This window comes from Myzus persicae, unplaced genomic scaffold (genome assembly GCF_001856785.1).
Source record: "Myzus persicae strain clone G006 unplaced genomic scaffold, MPER_G0061.0, whole genome shotgun sequence".
In the NCBI taxonomy this organism is placed as follows: domain Eukaryota; kingdom Metazoa; phylum Arthropoda; class Insecta; order Hemiptera; family Aphididae; genus Myzus; species Myzus persicae.
This window is the reverse complement of record NW_019103889.1, coordinates 825,643-839,096: the sequence shown is the minus strand read 5'-3', so window position 1 is coordinate 839,096 and position 13,454 is coordinate 825,643. Positions and strand designations below refer to the sequence as shown.

Below are 13,454 nucleotides of genomic sequence, written 5' to 3'. Positions count from 1 at the left end.
TGTTTCCGGGACTTCAACATTTGATTTGGACACCTGGCAGAAGACTATAAATTTGGTTATACATTTTTTTTTTCAAAACACCCCCTATTCTGAAATCCTGCGCACGGGCCGATACTGTGCGATAAACCAATACAAATTGCAAAAGAAAGGGTGTCCAGTAAAACAGAAAGGTTCCTTTTATTTTTGTATATTTTTTCAGTACCTTTTTTGAGTGAACATTATTAAATGTCCCCAAACTCAGAAACAGTAATAAAATACAATATTTTTACTTATTAGGCAGTTACTAGTTACCTAATACTTTCTTTATTACTTAGCTAGGTATTCTATTTTTGTACTACAGCTACCTAGTACGAGTACCTATCACTTTAATCCGTATAATAATAAGACATATTGACATATTATGTGATATCATGCAGTATTTTTTAATATATAAAAAGATTTATAATTATTTACCTTATTATAGCCTCGTAATTTCACTTTTTGATGTTTAAACTTTTCAGCGAAACATTCATGAATTAGTAATCAAATCAAAACCTCAAAACGTAAAAGATAATTTTATGACGTCATGAAAATATTTATAATATCTGTGTTCGGTATGCACTGGGGAATATGCAGTGCATCAAGTTATTTATTCTGTGGGTATGATAACCGATAAGATAATAATAATAATAATAATAAAATGTTCTCTTAAGATGTATTTGAAATTAAGTAAAAAATGACGATTATTAATTTTTTTTTAACTACTTAATAATATTACTTAAAATACGAATTATTGTTTTAAATAATTAGACGTGGATTAGGAACATAAAATGGTACGACCATTTGAACTGAGTGGGTCTGTAGTTAACACTGCTGACAGATCGATTTGCGCGGAAAATAAAGCAACATTCTAACGTGTGTTTACCTAAAAAGTGTTTATTATTTTTATTTTTTATATTATTTACCTAATTCGAATATGTCATTAAACGAGTGGACTGTGTAATGGGCGAGCGACTTGCAATGAAGAAAATACCATCGCCGAGCCAACGCTCGAATTATTCCATGAGGCATCTGCCTCACGACCGTCACTGACAAAACCATGTTCATTCGTTTAGCATGTTGCCGTCTATTGAGACACCGAAAGTTGATCTACATTTCTATATTCATTTCATTTCTGCTGTCCTTTGTTTATGTAGTTGTTCTGCCACACGTCTTTACGCTTCTCCAGAAACCTCCTAAAATTCAAGAAGTCCGTCAGTATGTTATTCCCGAAGACAGTCCAATTGTTCCGACAAACTCTCGATGCACATTCTACGATTGTTTCAATATATATAGGTGTGGCCATAAGTTTAATGGTGATTTTAAAGTTTATGTTTATCCGATGGCCAGACATGTTGACAAGGATTTCATTCCCATCGGGGGTAAAATTTCCAAAGAATATCATACTATATTGAGTGCAATAGTAGAGAGCCAGTACCATACAACAAATCCAGAAGAAGCATGTGTTTTTGTGTCATCAATTGATACATTAAATCAAAACCGGTTTCGAGTGAAAGAAACATCACAGGCTCTTGCATTATTACCACAGTGAGTTAGATTTATAATAATAAATAACAATAGAATAATCATCTAACCACTTTGTTTATATTATTTAGTTGGAATGATGGACAGAACCATTTAATATTTAATATGGTGCCTGGAACAGCACCAGACTATAAAACTGTTGTTGATTTATCCATTGGTAAATCCATGGTTGCTGGTGCAGGTTTTGATTCTTGGACATATAGATCATCTTTTGATATTTCAATAGCAATTTATAGCAATTTAGCAGTTTCTTTAAGTAATAACTATACCTTTAAATACAGGTAAAAAAATTAATTAATTGTAATAAATGAAATAAACTATTTAGATTTCTAATATTTTCAGGACAACATTTATTAGCACAGTTCAAACAAATCTTCACAATGATTTCATTACTTCTTTGAAATCAATTGAAAAACAAAAATCAATGACACAGAATATAACAACTTCAACTATTAGAGTTATAGAACCTTGCTCACATAGTGGACACGATAGAACAATAATTTGCCACGAAAACATTACTTATAACTATGCAGACATACTTGCTGTAAATATAACTCAGAAAAACTTATATATCTAATGTATGAAAATAAATATATTAACTAATGTTTCCGTTTTTTTCATTTTTGTGTAATTCAGGACAGTGTATTTTGCTTGATATTGCCTGGTCCACGGCTAATGGATATGGTTTTTATTGATGCATTGGCTGCTGGATGCATACCAATAGTAGCTATTAATCATGTTGTATTACCTTTTTTTGAAGTTATAGACTGGAAAAGGTTTGTATTTTCTGTTGTACATTATTTTTAAATAAAACTAAAAGTTTTCATTTTTATTTGATAGAGCCGTAATTATGTGGAGTGAAACTGAATTAAATACTTTACTAGATGTAGTTTCTGGTATTCCTTTGGACCGACGGAAAGAAATGTCAGCTCAAGGCCGTTGGCTATATCAGACATATTTATCATCATTGAAAAAAATTACCATGACTACTCTTAAGATATTAAGCCAAAGACTGCATCCACATAGCTCGAATTTTTATGAAAATTGGAATTTAAGACCACATCCCGTACGTTGGAATTAATAATTTAGTTTGTATCAGTAGTTTTTCATGTTTGATTTATTTAGGTATCTGCCAGAAATCCATTATTCCTACCATATATGTCAGATTCTTCAGGATTCACAGCTATTATATTATCCTATGATAGAATAGATAGTTTGTTTACACTAATAAATATGATCAGTAAGGCGCCAAGTCTGCAAAAGATTATTGTTGTTTGGAATAATCAGTTAAAATCTCCACCGCATTGTAAGTATTTCAAGTTTCAACATATTAAAAAAAAAGTAATCTATAAACAGTTTACTAAATGAAGTTTCAGTGTGGCCAAAAATTGATGTATCTCTAAAGGTTGTACAAACAACAGCAAACAAACTATCAAATCGATTTTTCCCCTATAGAGAAATTGAAACAGAAGCAGTTTTATCTCTGGACGATGATATACTTATGTTGACCTTAGATGAAATTGAATTTGGATTTCAGGTAAATGTGTATTTAAAATTTTAAGAAAAATTTTAATGCTTGTTGTCTTTAGGTTTGGAAAGAATTTCCTGATCATATAGTAGGTTTCCCATCTAGAACTCATGTATGGAATAACAAAACTAATACTTGGAAATATGAATCGGAATGGAAAAATGAAATATCTATGGTATTGACCGGGGCAGCATTTTACCATAAAGTAAGAACATTTATTGTTAATAAATCTATTTTCAATAAAAATAATTTTGAATTTCATACATTCCTAAATAGTATTGGAATCAAGCTTATACATATATCATGCCTAATAATATCAAACAATGGGTAGATGATCATATGAACTGTGAAGACATTGCGATGAACTTTTTAGTGTCCAATACTACCAACAAAGCTCCAATTAAAGTAATTGTTGCATAAATTATTTTTCCTTTCAATATTTAAAATGTTTCTACTTTTCAATAGGTAACTCCTAAAAAGAAGTTCAAGTGTCCGCAATGTACAAATACTGAAATGTTATCAGCTGACCAAGGACACATGGCTACAAGAACATCATGTGTGAACATGTTTACTGCTATTTATGGTAGAATGCCGTTAAAGACTGTCGAGTATAGAGTTGATCCTGTTTTGTACAGAGATGTATTTCCAACAAAATTGAAGAGGTATAACAATGTTGGAGAATTGTGATCATATTGTGCTATATTCACTTTTGAGACTTGTGATCAAAACCTGTGACATTCATTATTTTAAGTTTTTTATTTTTTCTTTATTTTTCTCCATTGTCATTTTAAAGTCAATCTGTAATCATATTAAATATTTATTATTATATATTTTATTAATAAATTCAATTGATCAGCATTAGGTATTATTTTTAATGAGTAATTGAATTTATTTGAATTATGTATAATACTATTGTGTTTAATTTAAATGAGCTTAGCATTTATAGACTTATGTTAGTTACCATAAAGATTTATTTTACTCATATTGAAACATTTTTTTTATTTAAAAGAAATGTGTAGCCTTGGGTTGCGTCATTGAAATAATTCACCCGTTACTTTTTTGAATGATTTTGGTGTGCATATTTCTTTCTTTTATAATACCTTTGTAAATCCTGCCTCAATTATTCAGCCATCACTAGATTGTTTTCCTATTTTATACATGTTATTTAGATAATTAATTGTTTTTAATTTGTTTTTGAAAAACTTTGTTATTTTTAATATGCATAAACATTCAATTATGTATAAATTGATTAAGAACAACTCATGTAATAAATAATTTAAAACAATAATTATAAAATTGCCATTCCATGTAAACTATCACGAACTTGAAAAAGTGTACTTGTACCAGTTTCAAAATATTTATAATTACTAATTAGGATATTATTGTTTTAATTTTTTTTTATTTATGTTTAAGATTATAATTGTTGAATAATTTGTAAACAAGACTAAAGATTGGCCATAAATAATACGTTAAAATATATTTTAGCAAACGATGTAAGTTAATAGTATAATACAGAATACAATTGTTTTTTGTGTTATTTAATTATCTACAATAATTGAATTTGTGTGTTTGTACCTATTGGTCAATATTTTCCAACAATTTAAAATTATTGTAATCATTAATTTAAAATGCAGGGACAAACTAGGAATTAAACAATAATTTGACCATTGCCAATCCGATCATATTAATAGTTGTGACTTGGTGAATAGTAAAGACACAAATAAAAATTCACCCACTAGTCCAATACCTATTCAAAGTAGTTGTTGTAATCAGGGGCAGATTTAAGGATGGAAGTCAACCTTGAAAGTTGAAACTATATAGACTATAGCTAATGTAACGTCTTATCTTATCGCCCATTAGATCGACATAAAACGACATACCTTGCAGCCAGTGTCAAATATCTTATTTGAAATGAAAAATTATTAGTAATAGGTTAATATATTGTATGGTTTGGTTTAGTTTACTTTTGTCATTTTTATGAGTATCGTCTTGTCGTAATTCGTTATATAATGTCACAAAAACGTCTGAGTGAAATATTTACTTCTTTCTTTTAAAAATAAAGTTGATGTCAATTTATAGTACTCCTACTAGTGAAAATGTTTTTAATGAAACTGCTTCACAACAAGAACCAGCTGTTGACATTAATTCGTCGGAAATCAATGATACTAAAGAGTATGATATAGGATTTGCAGTTGAAGAAGAATGTAATGTTAAAATACGAAAAGAGCTAAGTCGACTTTATAATTTTTTAAGTAAAACGTGGACTCCAAATAAAAATTAATTATTCCAGTAACAAAAGATAAAAATAGTCATAGTAGAAGTTTTCGTATTGAATGTATAGATAAATACAATTGGTTAGCTTATAGTCATTTAAGTAAGGGAGCTTTTTGCAAAGGTTGTGTACTTTTTGGGCCAAATGTGGTTGGTGTTGGGGGACAAAGGCTTGGAATTTTAAAAGAAACTCCTTTAATTAAGTACAAAGATGCTTTATATGATTTTAAAAAACATTCTGAAAGAGAATATCATAAAACTGTAACTTTAAGATCATTTGAAGGTGGATATTTCCCAAACATACGGCAACTATTACTTATTCTCGCTGTATTACCTGTAACGACATCAACAAGTGAGAGATCTTTTTCTAGCTTAAAAAGAATCAAATCGTATTTGAGAACGACAATGGGAGAAAATCGTTTGAATGGGTTATCGTTATTAAATATTCATCATCAAATCGATATGAAACCAGAAGAAGTAATAGATTATTTGTTTGCAAAACGACATTCGAGACGTTTACAATTTCGTTTATAAAACATTACTTTTAATTATATTTTTATGTGCGTACACTTACATATTACATTATATTTAATAATATATTTTAAGGTACCATTAAACTAATATAAGTGTTTTTATGAAAATATGTACTGATGTAAAAAATATTGCCTCTCCCCCCCAACAAAATCCCAGGTCCACCGCTAGTTGTAATGTTATCACTTGTCTTTCATAACAATTTTAGTTGTAATACTCTTCTGTTTACTGTCTAGTGTCTACTGTTTAGAAATTAAGTATCATGTAATGAAATATTATCAACTATATGCTGAAGGGTGGAGAGATTGGAATATAAAAATATAATATGACACGAGTCGTGTTAGAACATGTATAGGTACGCGTGTAACTGTGTAAGCGTATCATAATTCATAATAGTATAATATTGTTATTAATTGTTATTATCTGACATAGGTAATACATAATATGGTATTATTGGTATTCGAATACAAGACTTACTTACCAGTCCGTTCGACGCATAATCGTGCACTCGAATAATACAATGTAATAATAGTTATACAACTATTATAATCTCGTTACCTACCATTCACGTAGTTAATATAGCAACTTACGTAAAATAATATATAGGTATATAAGTCGCGTATGATGGCCTCCGCGGCTCCGCCTCGACGATATTCGAAAATCGAATTTCTTGCTTGTAGCCTGTAGGCACCCCTATTATACGTTGATGTAAACTGTAAAGCTTACCTACACAGGTTCGAGTGCTGTAGGTCCTTTGTCGCTTACCATAGATAATATAACGTTTCCCTTGCAGAAGAGTGCAACTACGATGATTGCAGTTGTTATTATTTTCGTATATTAGTGTATCGTACCTACCTATGTAGAATGTAGATATATACGTTTATGTATTACCGGTGATGGTGACATGACCGCGGAGGAACTAACGAAAGTGACGGTGAAACTGATGAGAGTAAGAAGGTGCTTGGCAGATCCAAAAAATGTGGCAGTTCGCCAGTTCACTAAGAAACGTGACAAGAAATGAAACGATTTATGTTGTGACCACTGTATCCAAATTATATAGTACCTAATAGCAAATAATAATGCTAATAGAATGACCACATAAGTAAGTTATAAGTATACAGTGTTATGAATTATTTAGTGTCAACAATAACAATGTAGACGAATTGTGAAAAATTGTTATTTTTGTTTCATATTTTCAGCATACAATTAACAAACGAGTTTACAGTGATAATATTATGCTCGCCGGAATTTATTGTTGAAGCCGTGTCGCGCTCTTTGAACTGCCACTGCCATTTATTAACTTACCCTTCGATCAGTTTCGCTGTCACCTAGAAATGTTCTACCCTTCATCGTCTCCGGGTCTGACGCAAGCTGCATATCTCGATCTCCAGCCAAGTTTTCTAGTCCAAACGCCCCGTTTACCTACAGAACGTAGAGCACCACATCCTCTAGGATCTTGCTCCGTCGAGAGTACTGCAGGCTGAGTAGTGAGTCGCAGCCGGCCGTCAGTTGTAGTGCACTGCGCCGTCGTCCAGGCCCAACTAGAATTCCTGCAGGCTCGGTCGCCACCCGGCACCCCGGTCCGACAGTCCACAGAAAATCCTCATTCCTCATGTTGCCTTTGGTGCAATATGTCTGTAAGATGGCAATGGGTATTCCCTGATTTTGCACCGGCGTTTCTCCTCAAAGATGTTCGGTTTCTCCGGTGATCGTGGGCCAAAATCAGTTTCAGACATGCTCTTAAAACTCTTAAGCTAAAATATGTCAATGTTACTAGATTAATATAGAAAAAATCAAAAGTTTATAGATTAACACTGATTACCTATATTATTAATTTTTTGTTCATAACTTATAATAATATACCTGTAACTAATAAAATTAATATGGCTTTACGCCGTTCATAATTATAATTCGTACAAAATACGAATAAACCCAATAAACGTGAAGAAGGTATAGGTATGTGACATTGTTTTCATGAAATATCGATAGGTTAACCTTTTAATGATTGCCCTTTGATTTGACGTTCAAATAGAATTACCTATTATAGACCATTCGTGTTTTCTAATACACTCAAATCAAGTTCTTTTTTTTCTGTATCTTCTGTCTTCATCTTCCATACTATTATAGTAGGTAGGTACCTGACATTACTAATGTACAAAGTGAAGTAGGTAAGTGTATTGAGTATTAGTGTTAATATTGTTATAAATTGAAAATGGTACATATAATATGAGATATATATATCGAGATTCATCGTGGTATTTATATTTATACACAACGCATATTTTATATAATTAAATACTTCCGGTCTGGACTTTCATAAAGCTCGGATAAATTATCCGCAACTTGCAGATCGAATTACTTACAGATTATTTTGCATTTAATAACTAATAATGAGGTGGAAACTAGAAGTTATGAAAATGCTGATTAGTTGTATTTTTCTTTTCTGTCTATTTATTATATTTAATATTAATAAGAGTAATAGTAACAATAGTATAAATCATTTTAGTTTACTGAAATGTTTTATTACGCGAGTACCAGTATTTGACATTTTATTGTTTTTGGGATTCATAGGGTTATCTGAATCAGAAAATACTGTCTATTTAATATGTGATTTATATATTTGTTATAACTTAAGATGTATATTATATCGTACAAATTTTAACACAAAAATGATTTTCAAATACTTTATCGGCCCATTTTTTTACAAATCATATTTTACGTTATTAGAAGACTATAACATTTAATTATCAATTAAATAAATAATAATTCATTTTTTTATTTAGTAAATATATATATGACATGACTGAATACCTATATTTATAATTCTATCACAGTATCATAGTATATCTGTTAATGATTTTTGACACATTTTCAAGCATGAAAAAAGATATATACATAGATTTTGTTTTGTAAATAAAGATTCTGTGTATTGTTTTTAACATTTTCCTACATAATTTTCTGGGCGGGAGTGGTGGGGTGAGAATAACCTTCTTTGCCCCTGAGGTTAACATTCACTCAAATACATTTCAGATATAATATATTATTATATATAGGTACCGTAAAATAAAAATATACCAATGTGTTATTATATAAGACAAGCCACCAAACAAGAGTACTACAAATCACTACAAGAAATACTGCCTACTACTATTATTATACTAACTACTAAGGGAGATATTTATATGCGTTTGCATCTTTTTATATTGTTCGGTATAAACAAATTGCTTGTTAGTAGTTTGTATCAAAATGTGGTTCATGAATTAACGATTTTTTATACAAAATCTTATTTTTTGCACATGTTAGGATTTTTTACACTGTTGTCTTACCCAAATATTTTAGATTTATTAATATAATAGGAAGTATTCTAGTACCTATAATGTAAAGTGTAAAGAACTTTTTTTAATAGCTCATTAAATCTTGAAAATGTCAAAACTATTACAATTTACAATTTTTTAGAGCATATAATAGTATGTTAAGTTTAGGGGATATTTTGGGAACTCTTAGGTCATAATTGGGTACATATTCAATAGATATTAGGACATATTACTATAATTCAATGCATTTATAGCAATACATTTATTAGTTATTAGTAAAAAAAAGTTAAATATGATTTTATTTGTATAATGTATTTTTAATGTTTAAATGCAATAAATTATTGTTTTTGTTATTATTATAAAATCTTAAACATTGAAAATGACCCGGGGGTCATGAGGGTCTACCCCCTTCATTACACTAATTTTACCGCCACTGAGCCTATGTTTATCCAACAATAAATTATTAATTTGAAAGAAACCACGAAGTAGAAAACAAACAATTTTCATGTACATCAGTCGTATATCACTTATACCTACGCACATTTAGATAAAACGATCCTTGATATTATCGCGCCTATAGCATATAACATTTAATTTTATATTATTATTCCACGAAAACAAGTATAAATGCAGTACCTACAGTAGCAGTGTACCTTGAGACAACAGCCCCTGCTGAAATGCCTGTAATATATTATTATATATTTATATATTGGTTTGCCCAAGTATCCATCTGTTGGCTGCAGCAATTAATAATAATATAGGTGTATTATAGAGGTGCCTATTGTGTACTGTACATGTAAAATGCAAAATGTACACTGTTAAATTGTTATTCGTTCAGGAATAGATTATTTAAATCAAAGTCGTATTATACCTATGATATGTAATACATATTTGCATAAAAGGCAGAACATTGGTGGTTATTTTTAAAGCAAAATATGGATTATACGAATCAAGTATTTTTGTGTATATTATAAATTATAATTTATAACAATATGAAATGCATTATTCATTAAGTTGCCATCGGAGCAATGACCCGCGGTTACTTAATTATCTCGGGTAGTTACCCCAATTGCGTCACAGCAGTTTCTCTCTCTTAAATAGTAATATACTAATATTATGTGTACCTAATACCCGTACAATATGGTTTTTTCAAAGGTAAATACTCTTCTTCTTAAAAAGTATTTACGTTTTTAAAATTTTCTTATTTATTAAAAATAATTTGGACATTACCAGACAAATTTTTATTGTTGTCATTTTTTAATATTTTACTTTTTTGAATGACAGCATGTCAGCATATATTTTTCATTTCATTTTTCGAAGCAAAATATTTTTCTGAGAATTCATGGTATAAACTTTTTACTGATTTAATCGATGCAGTTACAATTATGTGAAAATAATATTTTCATAAATGTTAATACTTTTCGAGAAAAATAGTGTTTATTTATTTGAAAGAATCACCCTGTATATTATAATATATTTTATATTACACATTTACTCCCGTATATATTTATATTATATATTATATAATATATTATATAATATAGCTAACTTATTTCTACTGTGCAAACAAGAATACAAAGTTTGGAAGTTTGGAATTACTATATATATACATTATGCCTACGGTTCGACAGTATTGAAGTTCAGTGAATGAACCACAGTTTAAAATAATATTATGTTATTTTACAAAGTACCTATTAAATTGCGTTTTATTGACATTGCAGCGAAGTATGGGGAGGAGGGATGTTGAAGTTGAAGAGAAAAAAAACAGTCGATAATATATTCATATACTTATTAATATATACACGTTGCAAAAACGTCATTGTCAAATAAATAAATGATTAAAAACATTAACCCCAACCCCATCCCCCATGTGCCCGGGTTGTAAACACATTGTAAATTTTAATTATTATAGTCCTAACGCAGTGACGCCAATCGATGGAGCAATGTGCTTTACACAAAACCACTTGGGACAAGGAAGTTGTATGCTGTGTAGCCATGTAGGTATCTACTGTATATATTGTATGATATAATATACAAAACAATGTCGGATTTAGAATTTTGGCGGCTCAGGACAACAAATATTGAGGGCCCTCGGATATAATACATTTTTCTATTCTTTTTCCCCTCAAACATAATTGCATTCGTGTTACAATAAAACATTTTGAAAAAATCACATCTTCATGCACTGACATATTATAAATAAAATAATTGGTTTTCTTTCCATCACATTGCAATATTGTAATAAATTAAAATATTTTTAGTAATTTTTGAAATCTATCGGAAAAATAAAATCTAAAATAATTTTAATCATCTCTCCTTTAAAAATCCTTCCATTTAATTCGGCATTGTAAATGTAAATATATTAAATATATAAGGCATATGTATATATGTGTACTATAGCCTATAGGCTTACATAGGCATACATGTAGAATTACTAACATAATAATATATTATAATATACGAATATACGATTATTAGTCATATATTAGATTTTCCATGATCAGCCAATCGATACAGTCAGAGAAACCTTTGACTATGCAGTAGCCCTTATATAGACACACAGAGTTTAGGCGCCTTTTAGAATCAATAGAAATATCAAAACGTCGGGGTGTCCATTAATCCGGGGGCTCGGGCTCGTTTAATATATTTGGTATTTCAAAGTTTAGAACGGTTAGTACGTTTTGAAGTTTTTGGATCTGCAATAGCAACTAAATAGCAACTTACAACACTGCAAAGTAAAACTGCATGATTATATTATTTCATGTTTGCAATAGCTGAGAGGCGATTGTGCGGAGTATAGTGCATCGTGTGTGGTCTTAGTCTGCAGTCTGCTCTATCGGATGAATAAAAACGTTATAAAACATACTATACTACATGTTTGCATGTTAGTATATCCTATTATAGTATATTATAACAAGTGATCCATTTGACGAAAGACAATCATTATTTCAAAAAGTATTAAAATGTAATTTCATACTCCAAAGCAGAATATTTGTATTAGTATTTCGATGCATAAAAATTGAATCATAGGACAAGTTGCTAGATCAGTAAGTAGATCAGTTATAAATTATAAGTATTTAAAGTTTAGATGTGCAGAGCAGTAGAACAAAATTTTACTAACCGCATACCACTCCTCTCCACTCATCTATTCTTTAAAATTTTAATACTTTTAAAGTTATAACTTATCATAAGCTATTATTCCAAAATACAATTTTTATGTCTCGAAATACTCAGAAAAATATTCTGATTTGGAATATTAAATTAAAACAAAGTATATAGTCAATCAAAAAAGTAAAAACTTAAAAATATTTTTTTAAATGTCGTTTTGTTAAGACTTGAAACCATGTAAAAAAACTATTTTCAAAACCGTTAATATTTTTTGAAGTAATGAATGTCTTACTCACTCTTACATTAAATGGATCACTCGACACTTGGTATATCTTACCTGGTATATTTTGTGGTACAGACGCATAGTGTCAATTCTGTCTATCACAAGAATTGAAGAATCGAATTCAAAATATAAATACCCATATAAATCTACACCCGGTTACACGTGAAAGCTATATACACACGCAATGCTTCTATATACCCAAAGGTACTTTAAACTTCTCTATTCATATAAAATATACAGGTATAATATAAAATATATAATGTACACATATATATAAGGGATGATCCATTTAACGAAAGACACTCATTATTTCTGAAAACACTAACGTTTTTGAAAATATTTCTTTGAAATAATTTTAAGTTATTACAAAACAAAATTTTTACTATATTTTATTATTTTTTTAAAAGTTTTTACTATTTCGAAAGACAATATTCATTTTAAATATCATATTCCTAAGCAGAATATTATACTTATTAAATACTGTATATTTCAATGTATCAAAATCGAATTGCGGACATCTAGTTTATTAGTTATAATTTACTATTTTAAGTACTTAAGTTTAGACGAGCGGAGTAGTAAACAATGAATTTTCGGGGTAGCTCTGCTGTACCACTACGGCACTATACAGTACTACACTAGAACACTCCGCTGATTTAAGCTTGAAATATTTACAAGTTATAATAGTTGTGCCCCATAATTTGCTCGTCAAAAATTCGATTTTTACGTATACATCGAAGTACTTCAAAAAATATTCTGCTTTGAAATAAGGAATTAAAATGTATGCCATCATAAAAAAAAGTAAAAAGGTAAAAAATAAAACAATATAAGACACATTTTTGCAATGCATATTTTGTTT

The 13,454-nt window shown here is 29.5% G+C and overlaps 1 protein-coding gene across 2 annotated transcripts; it reads left to right on the top strand.

The window, feature by feature from the left end:
* The first annotated feature begins 690 nt into the window (after nucleotides 1–690).
* LOC111035947 (exostosin-2) lies at nucleotides 691–4,608 on the top strand. Of its 2 annotated transcripts, none has more exons than XM_022317787.1 (10): nucleotides 691–1,566; nucleotides 1,635–1,844; nucleotides 1,906–2,107; nucleotides 2,200–2,339; nucleotides 2,404–2,629; nucleotides 2,689–2,869; nucleotides 2,940–3,100; nucleotides 3,153–3,296; nucleotides 3,368–3,496; nucleotides 3,557–4,608. In XM_022317787.1, the coding sequence occupies exons 1-10, from the start codon at nucleotides 1,079–1,081 to the stop codon at nucleotides 3,776–3,778; spliced, it is 2,103 nt and encodes a 700-aa protein (XP_022173479.1). In that variant the 5' UTR covers nucleotides 691–1,078; the 3' UTR covers nucleotides 3,779–4,608. The 2 variants fall into 2 exon arrangements, with proteins under 2 accessions (XP_022173479.1, XP_022173478.1); XM_022317786.1 differs by having other exon boundaries at nucleotides 1,079–1,566; nucleotides 2,934–3,100.
* The last annotated feature ends 8,846 nt before the right edge of the window (nucleotides 4,609–13,454 follow it).

Excerpts from the sequence above, each read along its gene's own strand:
- LOC111035947 (XM_022317786.1), top strand. The coding sequence starts at position 1,079 with ATGTTCATTCGTTTAGCATGTTGCCGTCTATTGAGACACCGAAAGTTG. Across the intron at positions 1,567-1,634 it reads GCTCTTGCATTATTACCACA|TTGGAATGATGGACAGAACC; the intron begins GTGAGTTAGATT and ends TATATTATTTAG. Across the intron at positions 2,108-2,199 it reads ACTATGCAGACATACTTGCT|GACAGTGTATTTTGCTTGAT; the intron begins GTAAATATAACT and ends TGTGTAATTCAG.